The sequence below is a fragment of the Podarcis vaucheri genome (assembly GCF_965113315.1).
Source record: "Podarcis vaucheri genome assembly, chromosome: 4".
NCBI classification, from domain to species: domain Eukaryota; kingdom Metazoa; phylum Chordata; class Lepidosauria; order Squamata; family Lacertidae; genus Podarcis; species Podarcis vaucheri.
The window spans coordinates 82,909,214-82,927,775 of NC_138762.1; the positions used below are offsets into that span (position 1 = coordinate 82,909,214).

General features: G+C 42.0%; 1 protein-coding gene across 7 annotated transcripts in view; it reads right to left on the reverse strand.

Annotated features, from left to right (window-relative positions):
- Positions 1-18,562, reverse strand: part of ARHGEF7 (Rho guanine nucleotide exchange factor 7) — an 89,337-nt gene that overhangs the window by 51,123 nt on the left and 19,652 nt on the right. For all 7 annotated transcript variants that reach the window (XR_014218604.1, XR_014218605.1, XM_082218600.1 and 4 more), the window contains exons 3-7: positions 14,980-15,064; positions 12,406-12,536; positions 9,394-9,595; positions 8,417-8,505; positions 1,973-2,067 (exon numbers count right to left, since the gene is read on the reverse strand). Coding sequence is in view for 5 of the 7 variants with exons in the window: in XM_082218600.1 (XP_082074726.1) it covers positions 1,973-2,067; positions 8,417-8,505; positions 9,394-9,595; positions 12,406-12,536; positions 14,980-15,064 (602 nt within the window). In the remaining 2 variants the exon portion in view is untranslated. The remainder of the gene's footprint in view (positions 1-1,972; positions 2,068-8,416; positions 8,506-9,393; positions 9,596-12,405; positions 12,537-14,979; positions 15,065-18,562) is intronic.

Sequence of the window (18,562 nt, forward strand, 5' to 3'; positions counted from 1 at the left end):
CCCCCATAGCCAGATTCACTGCATATTCCTGCATTCCAGGGGGTTGGACGAAATGATCCAACTCTACGATTCTATGCCAGAGTCCTCTGCAATACATAAAAGATGTGTGAGGTGGGGAACGGGGAGTGGGGGGTTTTCTCTGGAGCTAACTTGCTAACTTGCATAGGGAGCTTGCCAGAAAAGAATAATGTTTGACAGCCGCTGTAGAATCCTGTGATGTCATACACTCTGCAGCAGTTATTTCAGTTGGTTCAGTTATTAACAGTCTCACAATTCTCAACAACTTGATTCTCTTGAGAGTTCTTTTTGGATCATCTTTTAATAATTTTTTTTTTTATCTTTCATCTTGTTATTTATTATGAAGTAGCTGTCTTATTGCAAAAGAATTTTAGAAATACACTTGAAAGAGAAGTTGCTGAGTTACAACTCATTACCAAACTAAAAAACTATGGAGAGACCTGGTCTGAATAGTGATATTGGATTCATGTCCCATTATACATGCTAAAGCTAATTTTGGTCATCTGTCCTTTTAAAAAATCCCTTGCCCTTCCCTGTGGAACCAACTGCCATCATTAACAGCCATCAACAGTCATAAGGATGTAGCGACCTCTCCCTCAGTGTATCTGAAGACGTGTGTATACACACAAAAGCTCCTACCTAGAAAGCTTATACTTAGTTGGTCTTGAAGGTGCTACTGGAATTATTTTATAAAAAATTTTTTGGAAAGATTCTTTTAAAGACTGTCTTAAGACAAAAAGATATGATTCTCTTAAGGGAGTTCTTTTTGGATCATCTTTTAATAAATAAATATATATATATATATATATCTTTCATCTTATTTATTGCAATTCTCAACAGTTAAAGCAGCAGGTTATGTTGTGTTGTGCTGCTGCCTGCCTCAGACTATCAGTCTGTAAATGTTTGTTCGTCTGTAACAGTTTAATCAACATAAGGTGCTTTAGCAACTAAAAAAAAAAATCCACCTGCACTGTATATATATTTTTACACCGTAACTGCAAGTACACCAGGTAAAAGTTATACATTCTTTAAATTTTAAAAGAGAGCATCTTTCGTAGTTTTTAACAGGAGGGAAAAGAGAATTAAAGGGTCAAACAACCCACATACACATAGTTCTCTGTAAATGAGAACTAAAGTCTAATTCCCACAATATACACCTCTAACAAACTAAAAATCAGGGTCTCTTTCACCCATAAGCCCTTGGAACCATTGGTTGTGATGTCACAGAATGTTAATTCAACACACTGTCAAAAGGAAAGATCAGTATCAATATAAATTATACAGTGCCCCCCCTCAATACTAGTCTCCAAACAACAGATATAATATTGTGTGCATCTCTGTTACAGTGCCACAGAGTACTACTATGACCCCTGAGGCCTGAAATTCCTGCATTGCAGGGGGTTGGACTAGATGACCCTCAAGAGTCCCTTCCAACACAATTCTAGGATTCTACTACTATTATGAATGCTTTTTGAATTTATTGCCTGCCCTTCACCATTGCCTTGCAGAGCAGGTTTTAAGCAACTTAAGGTAAAGGGTAAAGGGACCCCTGACCATTAGGTCCAGTTGTGACCGACTCTGGGGTTGCGGCGCTCATCTCGCTTTATTGGCCGAGGGAGCTGGCGTACAGCTTCCGGGTCATGTGGCCAGCATGACTAAGCCACTTCTGGCAAACCAGAGCAGCACACAGAAACGCCATTTACCTTCCCGCTGAAGCGGTACCTACTTATCTACTTGCACTTTGAGGTGCTTTCGAACTGCTAGGTTGGCAGGAGCAGGGACAGAGCAACAGGAGCTCACCCCGTCACGGGGATTTGAACCGCCGACCTTCTGATCGGCAAGTTCTAGGCTCTGTGGTTTAACCCACAGCACCACCCGCGTCCCTTAAGCAACTTACACTGCCCATGATGCATGGTGGCTCAAATAAGGTTTTTCAACGGCAAGATGTACTTACTTTTCACTAGCTTGTAAGGGTCGCAGGTAGTTAGAAAGCATGGTCTGTAGTTCCTTAGCATATTCGTTTTCTGTCTCTAGAATGTTTTGTAGCACCTATAATACATTTTTAAAAAGCCTGTGACTGTCATGTTAAAGCTACAGAGAGGAGGAAACCAAAATGTTAAGACACCAATATTGTTTTCTATAGTTTGATTGTAAATAGGAGAGGAAGAAGTGTGCACTTGATTAAAGGTAAGCAATTAGCGTAGTAAAAAAAAAAAGCATGTTTTTAAGGGTCAAAATGGTAGGGAAGGGCTGTAGTAGAACCAACACTTTGCAGGTGTGATCCTCAGCACCTCCAGGTTAGGGCTGGAAAAAAACCCTGCCTGCATAAGGCAATATGTCTGGCATATCTTCCTTATAGCACCTTGATTATTTAAGGCACCGATGGCTAATATTTCCCGACAAAGGTGTGCTAGAAATTAAAAAGTGTGAGATGGTACTCTGCTCTGCAGCTCACCTTCCTGCCTTGGGTGTGGTTTTTGCCACACTCTACAAACAGCGGCACACAGGAGTGATATCGGAAACTCCAAATCTTATTGTACTGCAACCCTGAATTTCTTTCTCACACCTTTGTCTAACACACACACACACACGGCCACTAGATTACAGGCGCAGCTAGATATCAGTGTTCGAAATTAGCCAGGTGCATTTTGCGACCAAGTGAAGATGCCCAGGCACCAGGCACCACCATCTGGTTGTAAATGCCTGGGGATCATTGGCTCTGGGCTGTGTACGCACACTAATACCACAATCAATTATATTTTATCTGCACAATCAGAATGAATTTCTGGAACCCAAATGCTTTTTCTGCGTAGCCTGAGCGGGAGCAGTCACCATGAAGAAAAAGAGGTCTGAATAGGCCAATATGTACGGTATATGAGGACTGTCCCTGGATCAAGTGACTTTTCTTCTTTAAGTTTTCAAAGCTCTTAACCCAGTTCAAGGCTGTCGCCTGACCTAGCCAGATGTTTAACTGAGAATCAATCACAGTCAGCCCAGTATATCTGAAGGAGCGTCTCCACCCCCATCGTTCTGCCCGGACACTGAGGTCCAGCTCCGAGGGCCTTCTGGCGGTTCCCTCACTGTGAGAGGCCAAGTTACAGGGAACCAGGCAGAGGGCCTTCTCGGTAGTGGCGCCCACCCTGGGGAATGCCCTCCCATCAGATGTCAAAGCGATAAACAACTACCTGACATTCAGAAGACATCTGAAGGCAGCCCTGTTCAGGGAAGTTTTTAATATGTGACATTTTAGTGTATTTTTCATCTTTGTTGGAAGCCGACCAGAGTGGCTGGGGAAACCCAGCCAGATGGGCGGGGTACAAATAATAATAATAAATCATCATCATCATCATTTGAAAAATAAGACTTTGGAGATGTCTTACCCAAAAATGGCAACCAGACATTCCGTGACTATAACCTTGGTTTAAGGAGCCATTTAGCACCTAGCTTATATATGAGTTTCTAACACTGCTAGGTGTACAACAGAACTGCCCTAGGAGTAGGGAAATGTAGTAGTTTTCAATAGCTGCTAAGAGCATTGCAATCTGCAAGAATAAGCTATCCGTTTTTACCACTACTTTCCCTTTTAAACCCCCAATTTTTTATTACTTTGGGAAGGCCAATATAATGCAATGGATCTCCTAGGACCCCCATGATCTTAGGATGTCGTTAGCCTAACTACATTATTCAATACAGCAGTTTATAGTTGGTATGGGCATGAAACCATTATTCATGCCAGATGTCTATATGAAAACCTGATGAAACAAGTGGCATGCTGAACTATTTGAAACAGAGAATTCACTGCTTCTTTCATTAGTGTTGCTGAACTCAGTTTTATTCCTTTGAATAGGCCTATTCAGCTGAAGAGAGGGCGCGGAGGGGGGGGGAGACAATTTCTGAGTTCATTCTTTTGTTGGTAACTTGACTCCTGCCCCGAAGATTAAAATGTCTCCATCTTGCAAGAAGCGCTACGAAGGACAGATGTCACAAAGAACACATAAGCTATTAATTAGTCGGTCAGAAAGTACTGGCTTGCACACTAGAAGCAGAAAGATTAATAAATTATATCTTAGAAAGAAAAGACAATGTTGAAACATCAGCAGACCACAACACTATCGCATGCAAAACTAGGCGATGCATAGAAACCTGTTGCCTGCTGCATTACAAAACCAACAATCAGCAAAAGTTGCCTTGTATGTGGGGAAGGGGGTATTAAATAAGCATCTAGAAGAAACATTTTATAAGGCTTTCAAGTATTACACTGGAACTATTTTGCATCATTTTTACGCAGGTGTATTCAAGGTGTATTCTCATGATCTAATCTCTGAAAAAACATTAATTAACTGTATTAGTCTTTGAATTAAGAGTGATCCTATTAAGAGACGCTTAATAGTACCACTCTTAAATGTTTTTAAATTATCTGTTTTTAATTTTAAAATGCACACAGTATATTTGCATTTCTGAGAAAATAAACCGTATCTAAATTAAAACATGCTGTGTAACACAGTTTCTTAATTACCAGCAGCTAACAGAGCTGCATTTCGGCTAAGTGTAAATTAAATTCCCACAAATAAGCATGTTCCTGAAGTTTAAATAAATTCTCCTTTACATTACCTGCATTCATGAAGTACCATTAAAAAAAGAAGAAGCCTATTTTGCCTTTCAAGATTCATACTAATTTTTATGCAGAAAGTTCTCAATTCTCATAATTTCTTTCTGTCTCACTGTTTTTGGATGGGCTTCAAGTTCACTTACCTGCCTCCCAGGGCAGACAATTCACATTTACAGTATTTTTGGAGGTTACAAAGCATCAAACATAGTAATACTTCACATTCAGCATAGCTGCACCTCACGGTTTCTAATCTCGCCACCCTGCTTGTCTGCTCTAATAATCACCTTTCTCCTCTTTCCTGCTTTCTGCACATTCTGGCTGCTGCAAGAACCCATGAGATTTCAAAGACCCCGTTCCAAAAGCTCCATCACCATCTGATGGAACTAGGTACCAACTGTGGACTGCTTTCACAGACATGGTAACCTTTAGCAGTCTGCACACAAATGAAAAGCATAAAGAGCTGGATTCATTCAGTGTGAGCTATTCCCTCAGTCACAAGAGGGGGAAAAAATATCAAGTATGTCTAACAGTTTGCTCACACAATGCCCGGTTATCATCCCTAACTTTGACTATTCTTTTATTCAAAAGAATAAATAACAAAACTGCTTAAATGACTGTTTTGATATCAGGTGAAAGGAAACTAAGGGCTACTTTACAATGTTTTTTCTTCCACTACACTAAAAAAAAGGGGGGGGGGAGAGATACACAATCATAAAGAGAAGCTGCCTAAGTACCTACAAACTTTTTGGAGCAAAATAGATCCTTGCATTATTTTTTTTTATTTTTTTTGCATGTCATAGCATATACTTTCCCCCCACCCATCCTAGAAACAGAAGAACTGAGAATATGCAGAATAAAAAGTCAAAAATATGTAATGCAGAAATAATGGTGTGTATCTCTAAATAGACAAATTTCAAATAGTCACAAGATAATAACAGATAAAACCAAATTCAACACTATACAGGAGATTGCTAAAAGTCCACAAAATTACAGGGGCCTGTCTCCTGATCTATTTTAGGAAATCTTCATCAAGTCCGTTTACATGCAACTCATAACATGTGTGAACATTCCTTTTAAAAAAACACACACAAAAACAAAGCCATGAAAAATGTGGGCTGAGTTTAATAACTTCACAGCGACTTTTCTGAATTTTCCGAGGAATGTTTTTGGACCCTGGGAGTCATTATGAAAAAGCTTTCCCCAAGAAATACTCTTCACAGATTCACATGTCAACTACCAAGTGAGAGACAAGTGACAGATTTACTCAGCATTCTCAAAGACTAACATTCCAGCTGTGACAAGCACCCTTTTAATATTTTTCAGCAATGTTTGGATTTTGTGCCCTCATCAAGAGTGCAAGTTACATTTCATCAGTGAAGTTCTCTAAAATTTGCATATTACATATTCACTTTTCAAACATTCTTTTAAAAAAAATTACTACCCCAATCGGCTCAATTGTTCCCTTTCTTAATTCATTGGAATAACCTCCTTTGAGGAGGGCAATGGTAGGGGACACAGGGGACTCCAGATATTGGTGTTCTACAACTTCCATCATCTTTGAACGCTGGCCAGCTGACTGCTGGAAATGGGAACTGGAGTCCAACAACATCTGGAGGAAGGCCATAAATAGGCTCCCTACAAACAGCTGTAGGGGAACCGCCACCATCGTTCCACAGGAAGAAGTCCTGAGAGAAAATGGCCAAAGATGGCGTCTTGTCATAAGATTTGAACATTCAGTTGTAAGTCTAAGTCCCAGTCTGGGTGACCATTCCTGCAAGGTGCAGAAGAGACCTTGCCTTCTTCCTTCTGTGACATCAATAAAATAGAAATAAAAGTATTCCATGTAAGAGGGGAAAACTGCACAGACTAGGCCTCTACATCACTGATCAAACATTCTTATGGAATGTATCCATTGTATATTTAGCATTATCTCTCTGGTGGAACAGGGCTCTTCCACAATCACATGAGGATGGTGCACTCCCTTCCCAATGTATGACACGGCCATTATGTGGAACTGGAAAAGCTCCTTTAAACACCTGATTCAGGTGCTATTAAGGCACACATCAAAAACCTTCCTTCCTTTTCCTACAAAGATCATAAGGAATGAGAACAGGAATAGCAATGTATGATTTAGCCCTCACTCACTCTTTTCAGACAACACAACCCCCCATGACAAGAAATACTATGAAAATGCCTGTTTGGAATCTGCACCAAAGGCATGTACTATTCCAAGTTTAATTTCCCACCTCTTTCTCTTTTGCTGCAGTTCAAAATTTTGTGCACACAGCAGCAGGTTTCTTGCACAAAGACTAGCCCCAAACATCTCCTAGGACTTCCTCAGCACCAAAGAATTTGCAAAAACAAGAGAGCTCAGCAGCACAGCCTCTTGACTTTGATTTTATTTTTTACATACTGCTTAATACCAAATCAAGACTAAATAGTTTACAAAAAAGATAGCAAATACAATGCACATAACAAAAGAAACATATCAAGTGTCAGGATGGAGTAGCCTGGCCAACAAGTATCTGTAAGATGAGAGAGAGGGAGGTATGACCTCTCCCCCTTCACTCCCCATACTCTCTGAATAAGAGCACCATCCCTTCCCTCTTCAACCACCCTCTTGCCAAGGCACATTCTGACTCGCAAAAGATGCAACACTCACACCACTAATACATACACATCACACCAGTTCTGTCTTACATCAGCTCCCACCTGATCTCCATACCACAATCATTCACACTGCATAAACACAAATCATGCAGTACCCACTACTTTTGGAAACACCTTTTCATTTTTGCACAAAGACAGTCTTCAGGGATTCTAAAACTGAGCTGGGTACAGTAGAACCTCTACTTACGACCGCCTCTACTTGGGCCTGAACCAAGTCACGACCACAGCAAACCCGGAAGTAAATACCGGGCTTGCTGCGATTTGCACATGCGCAGAAGCGGCTGCCACCGTCTGCACATGTGCACAACGGCGCTTCTACCAGCGACCCGTTTCGCCTAAAGCACGGGCCACCGGAACGGATTATGGTGGTAAGTAGAGGTTCCACTGTATTTGGGGCAGTCTTCAACAAAGTAGTCCTGTTAGTGCAAAGACATTCATGTGTGTCTTGTCTTCTCCTCTCCCCCTGCACTCCCCTAAATCTGTTATGGGGTTTCTCCCCAACCCTCTGAAGCAGATTCGGGGTGGGTGCAGGAAGCATGTAGGGAGGACAGATTCCATTTTGCAGACAGGAAGATCTTGCTCTAACAAAACCACTTATTTGGATAACGTCCTTGGAAACTACTAAGACTTGATCATGGGCTCGTCCTTATTCATCTTGTGCTGTTTTGTATCACTAGAATCATATAGGCCAAAATGTGCATATTTTGCCAGTATGCATATAAGGTACCAGCTCTTCCAAATACTGGCCGATTTTTAAGCATCAGCCTTTCACTTCAGCATTTGGGTTCCAATTCTTTAAGCCAAGACTGTAAACCTGTGAGCCTCCAAGCCACATATAGTGGCACACTGGGAACTGGGCAGCTTTCTGGTTTGTTGCCTATGTTGGAATACAAAAACGGGCAGGAGTTGTTGTCAAACATCCTGGTTTGCCACAATACATGGCTAGTGGGCTCTCTGCAGCTTAGCAAATAATGGTTTAAGGTGCCCAGATCCTGCAGATGAATATCATTTGCAAAAAAACCCACACCAAACCATGACATCATCAACTTTGGTGCTCTAGCCTTAAGCAAGATTCTATGGCTAAATAGTGCACAAGAAATTCAAATAAAGATTACTCACCACATTATAATAGCTTTTGCTAATTGCAGATGTATCAAATCCCTTTGGTGGACTCTTCAGGCTTCCTGATTTTGGGGAGACAGGTTTTTCTGAAATAGGGAATATATTAGCAGTAGGATGCAATTTCACAGCTCAGACACTAGAGGTCAAACAAAATGCTCTTCTTAAATCTTGTTGCAGCAAGGTTCAGGACCATTTACTTCAGCTATTTATTTACAAGCTCGCAGCTCATTCATATGGATCTGTCTCGGCTTAGTAAACAAAGATATGAATGAGTCCTTTTGCCTGAGTGTTTCATGCGGTAAGCTAAGAAGTCTTCAATTAATAACAGTTCCTTGTTCCATTTTAGAACTAGCCAGGATCTTAAACCACAATTTGCCTTGTTCCAAACCCATTGTTTCCCAGTTTGGACAATACAGGAAACTGTAGTTAACTGAAAATTTATGGAGTTAAATTGCTGTGTGACAAGAAGGAAAAGCACTGAATATGGGTCATTTGTTATAAATCTTAGCCTGGAGACTCTGGAACACATTAAAGAAACTAACAGGTGTATTTTTTAAAAATGAAAGATAAGACCTGGGGCTTTGCATTCCCGGTCAGTGAACCATCTTCACTAGGATTAGGAATCCAAATGTGAAAGCTAGTAACTTGTAAACAAATGTAAGAGCATACACCTGCTTAGCAGCCACCATCACATAATGTGTGGGGATCTTACTGAGGCTGCTAAACATGAAAGGAAATCTGTGTATCTGTATGCAGTGCACCTAACCATATTGTCAATACACGTACTGGAGTTTTCAGAATAAAATCTCTCATTCAGTGCCCTGCCCTGATGCACAAAAGGTAGAATAAAGAATTTCACACTCATTTTTGTAGCTGGGATACATTGGCATGCATCATCACAAATATATATGCTACATGGAAATCCACAAAGAAAGTAAGTTTGGGCAGTTTATAAGCAGACTCTTGAAACCCACCATTTGATTTTACTTCTCGTACGTAATTGCTGGGAAACCAGCCTGTCTTGCCATTGTGAGTTCCTTCCCACCAGCCTCCTTCTTCCACTCTCGTAACGTGAATAATATCTCCTTTTGTAAAAGAAAGTTCATCTTCGTTGGTTTGTTGAAAATTAAACTTTGCTCTTACCACCAGCTGGTGGTTGCTGTTATCTGTCATATCCTAGAAGTGACAAGACAAGCGAAAACAAAGAGTTTTAGGAACTTTTTTCAAAATGTTAACAAAATTTAACTGAGTGAGATGTATGAAACGGCATCTGCAAATCCCCAGTGCAGGATAACAGGCTGAAGAACGAGAAAGGTCTCCGTGGTTGTACAATGGGTTAACCACGCCAGAACTATTTGGGAGTCTAGGAACATGTAGTAAACAGTCATGGTCCCCAGGCACACAAGACAGGCAAAGGTCCTAGAATATTATGAAGCCCATGATACTTTCCCAAACTTATACTGTGAAACTTGGCATGAATTGAAAATTCACCCACCCACACATATTTGCTGCAACATTTTCCAAACTGAACCTGCAACTGCGTACTGATGGAAAAGTTAAGTCAAAACAGATGCCTGCTATCACTTTCCTAGGAGTGCCCTAAGAGCTCTTTCGTTTAATGTCCCAGCCTGTATGTGTGAATCAGTATAAGCTGACATCGCCGACTGATGCAAAACAAAGTGTATGAAAGGATACAAGCACTCTTTCACATCCCTGGGTGGAGTCATTCAAAACAGACTGGAATAAAGCCAGCCACTGATTTCAGGATTTACGGCTGCCTTGACTAGTGGAAAGTATGCAGTACTTTCAGCTGCCTAGAAACTTCAGGAGTAAAGAGTACAAGACAGCCTCAAAAGAAGTGGCATGGCCGCTTACTCAATTCTAGAACATGGACGCCAATTCCTCCATCAGCTTGACACCAACCTTGCCCTTTGCAAACAGTGTGAACAGTCATTGTTCGGCAGATTTGCCATTTCTGGAAATGCACAGGATACCTTGACCATACCAAGCTAACCTTCAAATCCAACACAGAGGCTATTTCTACATAGTTCTGTAGAAGTTCACACAATAGGAAGAAAGTGAGCATCAAATGGCAAGGACTGATCATAAGACGTGGGCCTCATTTTGTTCATTTAATTTATATCAGGGGTGAGGCACTGTAATGTTGCTGGACAGCAATTCCCATCATTCCCTTGACCACCAGCCATGTAAGCTGGGGCTGATAGGATCTGGGAGTCCGACAGCATCTAGAAAACCACTGGTTCTCTGCACCCGATGCATATCATTGGTTAGTTGCCTTTCAGCAGAAAAACTCTGTTTGAGATGGAAAGCAGAGGAACAACATTTATATGAACTAATATGATTTGCTCTCACAGATTTTAATCATACTTCAAAAACTGGGGGGGAAAACCACGGATTCAAACAAAATGTGAACCAAGAAACAGGGTTCAAATTCAACCACTCACTGGGTAACCATGGGCCAGACACTGCCTGATGACCTAATATACCTCACAGGGTTGTTATGAAGATAAATTGAATAGGGCGGGAAACAAGCATGCCACTGTGTCCTCCTTCAAGAAAATATGGGCTATAAGTGTAATAAATAAACAAACTAGAATAAACCCTTACTTTTTCCTGAAGCAGAACAGAACTTGAACCATTATCCAGAAGTCTTAGCCAAGTACAAAACAGAACAGAACCACCCCCTCCCTAAACAAGGTTCAGACCAAAAACATAGGTTGCTTCTTCACCTATGTATGCGTATAATTGTATAATTAAAAAGTACAAATGAAAGATGCCTTTGGGATTTATTTAGCACTTAGGTACAGTGGTGCCTCGCAAGACGAAAAGAATCCATTCTATGATTCTCTTCGTCTAGCAGTTTTTTCGTCTTGCGAAGCAAGCCCATTGACGGATTAGCCGATTAGCGCTATTAGCGGCTTTTAGCGGCTTATCAGCTTATTGGATCAGCTGATAAGCGGCTTAGAAAAGGGGGGGGGAACCCGCAGGAACTCGCAAGACATTTTCGTCTTGCGAAGCAAGCCCATAGGAAATTCGTTTTGCGAAGCACCTCCAAAACAGAAAACTCTTTCGTCTAGCGAGTTTTCCATCTTGCGAGGCATTCGTCTTGCGGGGCACCACTGTAGTATGCTTTTAAGGTAGGATTCATACCCCTTAGCTGTAAAAGTTTTAGACCTATTATTTTGCTTTGAACTGCTTTATCGTGTGCCTTATTTTCTCATCACACATTTTGTCGTGCGAACTGGAACTGAACGAATTCATTTGACACTGGCCAACTTGGTTGCCGAGGGCAGTAACTAGCACTAGCCTTCCTCAGAGCAGAACCATTAAAGTGAATGGGCATGGCTAACTTAAATACATTGGTTTGAATGGGTCACTTCTAAGTAGGTCCAATGTTCGACGCAACGCTGAAATTTAATTGGTTAAACCCTAAGCGGAAAATGAAACACAAATGTAATTCTTGGACACACACCCTCCGCAGCGAGTAAAGAGGTCTTTTCTTCCATATACTATGACTTAAGATAGTGCACAGAACAACAACAACAACAACAACAACAACAACAACAACAACAACAACAACAACAACAACATGCTGCCCATTTGACTGGGTTGCCCCTGATAACAAACATGGAGGAACTAGATGGCTATGGGCTCTGTTTACAAATACACCATTTCTAGGACTCTATGGCCACAAGCCAGTAGTTAAGCACACTTAAACCTCACTGGTGGGTTTCAGCAACACCTGACTGCACTGAATTGTTGATCTCAACCCATGAATCTGCATAATCTGAAAGCAGATTCCTCAAAATCAGCACAAAACATATTTAAAGTCTCAAAGGCTTATGCTACAGATAGGTGAGAAGGCAATGATCAAGTATCTGTGAATCTGAGTCAAGCTTCTCACTTTGCAGCACTAATTAAGGAGAGTGAAAAGAAAAAGAGAATAGAAATAGGTCAACACTTACCAGACTTCGATACTGGCCCTGAAAAAGTTTTGAGGTTCTGCTATGTAAAGATTGGGATCCCAGGGAATCAAAAGATTTTATTCGATGAGATGATGGCCTTGCGCACACAGAATCACTTCCTAGCCCAATATCTGAAAAGAGATAACCATGAAACATTAGCATTTCAGTAAGGCACACATATATAGAATTTGTGCTGGGGACAAGCATTTATATTTGATTTCCTAAAACAGAAGTGCAGAATTCCCAGAAATGCACGTGTAAGATGCCAATTACTTGAATTAACCTACTTCTATGCAAGACAACAGAACTATATTTTATCATCCCTTGGATCTGTAAAGCGAGTTGTCTTCATAAGAATATACTGAGTACCAAAACGGGAAGAGATGGGCTTGGAAAGGATCTCTGGGCAGATGCATCCAACAGGTATGCAGGCAAAATTCACTTCAAAAGCAAATGATAATAATCACACCCCTCATTCCCCAAAATCAAATGGAATGCATGAGGACAAACTTTCATATCCACACCAGGAGGCACATTTAGACCAATTTAGACCACCCGTCCCTGACCCCAGAAGTGATATTATTATTGAAATGATTAGGATGGTGTACCACTTCCATGTATGTGTCTCCTTAGTTGGATCAGGCAAGAAATCCAGGAGACATGGGGTGGGAAGAAGAAGCCAGTAGGTAAAGTCCTCACTGTCTCATTTGGGAAAGGAAGGAACCGTACACCAACAACAGTAGCAAAATAAATCATGAAACATTTTCAGGGGTCTAAACTTATTTAAATGTATATAGCCCACTCTTCCTATACTCAGGGAGGCACAACATCTCCACCCCATCGTTCAGGACACTGAGATCCAGCGCTGAGGACCTTCTGGCGGTTCCCTCATTGCAAGAAGCGAAGTTACAGGGAACCAGGCAGAGGGCCTTCTTGGTAGTGGTGCCTGCCCTGTGGAACGCCCTCCCATCAGATGTCAAGGAAATAAGCAGCTATCCTATTTTTAAAAGACATCTGAAGGCAGCCCTTTTTAACACTCGATTGGGAGCCACCCAGAGTGGCTGGGGAAACTCAACCAGATGGGCGGGGTATAAATAATAAATTGTTGTTGTTGTTGTATTATAATAGGCACATCATATGTGAATGTTAGTGCCACTGAATTCAATGAGGTTCATACAATTGAGCACTTAAATGCATCTTTATAATCTACTAGCCCCCCAAGTCCATTTGCAGCTCCTTCTCTCTCTGGAAGAAAACCTACAACCATCGTAGACTATGACACCAACTACCAGGAACCAGAATAGCCTACCACAAAACCTATATCCGTAATATATGGTATATTGTAGATGTAAACTGGTTTGAGAGCCAGTTGTGGAAAAAAAGTGAGTGACACATATAATAAAATAAACTTTCAATTAGATTGCTTTCAAAGGGACTTCTGCTAGATTATTCCTCAGCTCTACTGTTGTCCAGCTTCAATGATGTGTGCAAACACATCAGAGGAAGCTGGTTCTTGTGCTGCCACCCTCCGGGCCTCACATGGGCTTTATGCAATAAAAAAGGCATTAACACAAATACTAATATTATGAACTGTTAGGTGTATGCTTGTGCATGCATGGACATGAGTGCTTTAAGAGACAGTGACATTTATGCCCCATATTCATGGGGTATCAAAATCATTAGAGGTGAACCTATAATCAAAACAACAAACGTACACACCACAGTATTACTAGAAAAATCTGAAAATGGGACAATTGTCCATCTATCCTCTTAAAATGGAAAAAAGGGAGCATGGGATGAATACCAAAACAGACACAGTAGGTATGTATTACTACTTAGAAAATAGAGGTGTTCTGTAAGGTAAAGGTAAAGGGACCCCTGACCATTAGGTCCAGTCGTGACCGACTCTGGGGTTGCGGCGCTCATCTTGCTTTATTGGCCAAGGGAGCCAGCATACAGCTTCCGGGTCATGTAGCAAGCATGACTAAGCCACTTCTGGCAAACCAGAGCAGCGCACGGAAACGCCATTTACCTTCCTACCGGAGCGGTACCTATTTATCTACTTGCACTTTGACGTGCTTTCAAACTGATGGTGGGCAGGAGCTGGGACCGAGCAACGGGAGCTCACCCCATCACGGAGATTCGAACCGCTGACCTTCTGATCAGCAAATCCTAGGCTCTGTGGTTTAACCCACAGCGCCACCCATGCCAAATATATTCCAAATAGTATCAAAGTACAGAAATGGTCGTTTGTGCAGGTAACACTGAAAACCAAGCAAATTCCAAGCTAATGACCTGGGAGCGATCATCAACAGAGCTATTCAGCTATAGTTTGTTTATTTAGTTATGGAAACATATTCAGCTCAAGGACAACTGGGGGAGTTGTGAGCTGGAGTGTCACAAGAGCGGAGCAAGAAATGAAATGAAATAAAAATCCTGCTGCTGATTGGTAAATGCAGTGAATTCTTTTTTTAAAAAAACCTGAAACATAGACACTTTCAGTTCAGAGCAAAACAAACAAACAAAATACAGAACAGCGAGTAAATGAAGTAGGAGGAAATGGAGTCTACTTACCTGCTGTTACTTTATTTAGAGCAACCAAGGAGCTAAGCACCTTGCTGAAGTTCTGTCCCTGATAGAGATCATTTGCATCAAACGTCTTTTTAAAAAAAAGAAACATAAATACATATTAAGTCATGCTAGAAAGAAAGCCATTGCAAGTTCAAAACGAATTTTTTCTAAAAGATCTCAGCCAAGTTTTGATCCATTGTTTATTTTTTATACACACAAACGTGAGTTGCAAAGAGCGTACAACTTCTGTTTCGGTTGCGAGGACCACCTATCTTATTAGCTTCCAGGTCCAATTCAAAGTGTCGACAATGGATTTTAAAGCCCCGGGCATTATGCAGTCTGCCTACCTGAACGAACATCTCCTGATACATGCGTCACCCACAAACATGCCAAAGGGAATCGGCTGTGTTCACACAGAACTGCAAGGCCACAGGACCAAGTGTTCTCTCTTGAACAACCTCCTTATGGAATCCATTTCCAAAAACACCCCTACCTGGCCTATTTTATGCCCATCTTCCATAGGCCACGTAAAGGTTGTCCAGATGTTGTCCCTTTTACAGGCTGATGAGTCAACTGCGGTACAGAGGGGCAGTTATGCCAATCTGTTTCAGCAAACACAATAGCCCTCTTCAGGCATGAGATTGGGGGGGGGGGTGTTTGGGGAGAACGGCCTTACCCTACAGGATGTATTAGCCAATCCTGCTAAGTCTCCCAGAAAGGATTACAGTGAAACCTCAGGTTAAGAACTTAATTCGATCCGGAGGTCCGTTCTTAACCTGAGATACCACTTTAGCTAATGGGGCCTCCCGCTGCCACCGCCACACAATTTCTGTTCTCATCCTGAAGCAAAGTTCTTAACCTGAAGTACCGTACTATTTCTGGGTTAGCGGAGTCTGTAACCTGAAGCGCCTGTAACCCGAGGTACCACTGTAAAGGCATAAAAGTTGTTTCCAAAAGCCACTCCCTATCCCTCACCCCATCCACCCTGGAGAGATAAGTATCAACCGGAAGAAAAATCCTGCCAGAGATATACCAGGACTATTTTTCAAAACAGCCATCACAAAATAAAAATGGGTTAGGAAACAAGAGAATCTATATAAACAGCACACAAGAGAAGGATTTGGGCTCACCATTGTGAATTCTCTCTCAACAAAAGTAGACTGCTAAACGTGTATGTTCAAAGAAGTCAAGGAAAAACAGGATATGAAGAGGCTTATGTTTCCTGCCAGTCTGAGGCTATCTGGAATGGTGGGAGCAAGTTGATTGGCCATTCCAACAGCCAGTTCATCATCGGAATAACACACGCACCTAGGCGGCGTTACTCAACAGGAAGCCAAACAAGAGGATGAACGACAGGGGATTGCAGAGAGAAGAGTATATATGCATGTGTAATGGTTTCATGGAAATGATTTCATGTCATCTGGGAATTCTCTTTAAACAGAATAGTAAGAATCGCCAACAATGTACCAAGGGGGGGGGGTCAACTTGTTTTTGAACACTCAATATTTCTTTGCACCTGAGAAATTATGTGGGGGTGCCAAATTTCATGATGGTATGCTCCGCAGCATAAAGATGAAAACAAAAATAGGTGGGGGAAGAAGAGCAGCTGATTCGTGATGACATGGCTCAAGGTTCAGCCCATGACAGTTCAGTTCAAAGCATCAAGGGAAGCAGCGCTTGGGAAGGGAGCTTTCCACCAGAGACTCTGGAAAGCCACCTATGGTCAGTGCTGGAAATGCCAACTGGGAGGCTTCCTAGATGCTTCTGCCCATCTCCTCTAGTTAGCCAGTCAGAATAATCACTACCAGCAGGTCCCACCGAGTCTCCCGCAACTCTCTATCCCACAGAAACGGCTTCCGTAGGGCAGTGGATTCTTTTGCTCATTCCCCTCCCCCTTTTTTTTGTAAGAAGCCACTGAGGGGGGTGAAAACCAAGCTATGGCTTATACAGGTGGCAATCCTTTTGGCCGGGCGTTCCATTCCTGACCCGCCCCTGCATGTAAGCGGAGCTTACATAAGCCCACCCCGCCCCTTTTTCAGACCACTTCCATATTGGCAGCGATGAGCATGAGCATGATTTGCATAAAATGGTCGCTGCCTGTAATGAGCTGAGGGGGGCAGACTCACTTTCCCCAACCTAAGTCAATCAGCCCACCCTAAGCCAATCAGAACCATGCATTCTTTCTGTGGGTGTTCGCCTTTCTGAGTCTGCAGAGAGGGATTTGAAGAAGCAGCAAGCGAGCCAGTAAGAATGTTTATAAACTTATTGTTCCGCTGGGTTTTCCCAGTGCAGAGAGAGCTTTTAAGCTGTCTCCCTTGCTTGCCAGGCAAGGCTCACTCAAGCACGCCAACCCTGGAAGGGTAGGGCTGCTTGCATGAGACCTCGCAGGAACTGGACAGCCCTGTGAGATCTTGCACCAGTGCGCCAAATCTGTGTGTGCCTTGCCCCCACCTCCCAAGCAAAGCAGAGAGCTGAAAGTTATTTTCATGCAGGCAAAACTCAGTGCAGAAAGAGCTTTAAAGCCTTCTATCTTCCTTGCATTTAACTTGCAAAATTTCAGTCAACCAGCCTTCAACTGCATATGGTTCGAATCATGCAAGTTAAACATTTGTAAAATGCAACTGCACTGAAGACTAGTTCACCCAAGCACTTTTTTTTAATGGCAAACGCTGGCGCAAGTTGATGCTCTGAGATACTGATCAGTTATCAGTACCACATATTCTGCTGATCATGTACTTGGCGCCATTTGAATCTGTGACAGCTGTAAAAGGGAAGGCAGCAACTTGCAGTCTACAGAAAATCAGCCTAAATGGCTCTGGGTCTCTTCTCACTATTATCTGGTATTTAAAGTCCTATTGTTTTTCAAGGTAATAAACCATGTTCTCAAGAAACCAAGCCAAACACTTCTGATCTGCCTAGATACAGAAAACTCTGTACACACCATTTTTTCTCATCTACAGAAGTAAGAATACAGACAGTTTTGACTCTCAAGCAAACTTCTTTCCTTCCACAAACCTGTGCAGTGAATGGTTACACACATATCGCCCAACCGTCTCTTCTTTAGTAAAGGAATGCTTTCAAGTCTCTACCAAAATGAGAGATCAATACTTTTCCTGTCTTCTCTTCTTACTCTGCTCCCCTTCTCCTGGCCTAGAACTGCATAAGCAGATATAAAACTATAAATGGGACAGAAAGCTATAACCCACTGGCAGCCTAATCCTATGCATGTTTATTTGGAAAACACAGCAACATCGTGAGGGCCTGAGAGTCTACACAAAACAGTAAGCCTCTGCCTGGATTGTATCACTAGTGACTACAGAGTCCTCCATGCAAAAGAAATCAATAACCGCTGCATATAGAAAAGCAAGTGTAAGAAATAAGGCTATGCTAAGAACCCTTTCCTCCAAGGAGAGGAATTTTATTTATGCATTAGTATGGAAGAACATTTAATTTTGTGACTTCCCATTTACAGCCCAGTAGCACAGCCCAAGGGACGCGGGTGGCGCTGTGGGTTAAACCACAGAGCCTAGGACTTGCTGATCAGAAGGTCAGTGGTTCGAATCCCTTTGACAGGGTGAGCTCCCAT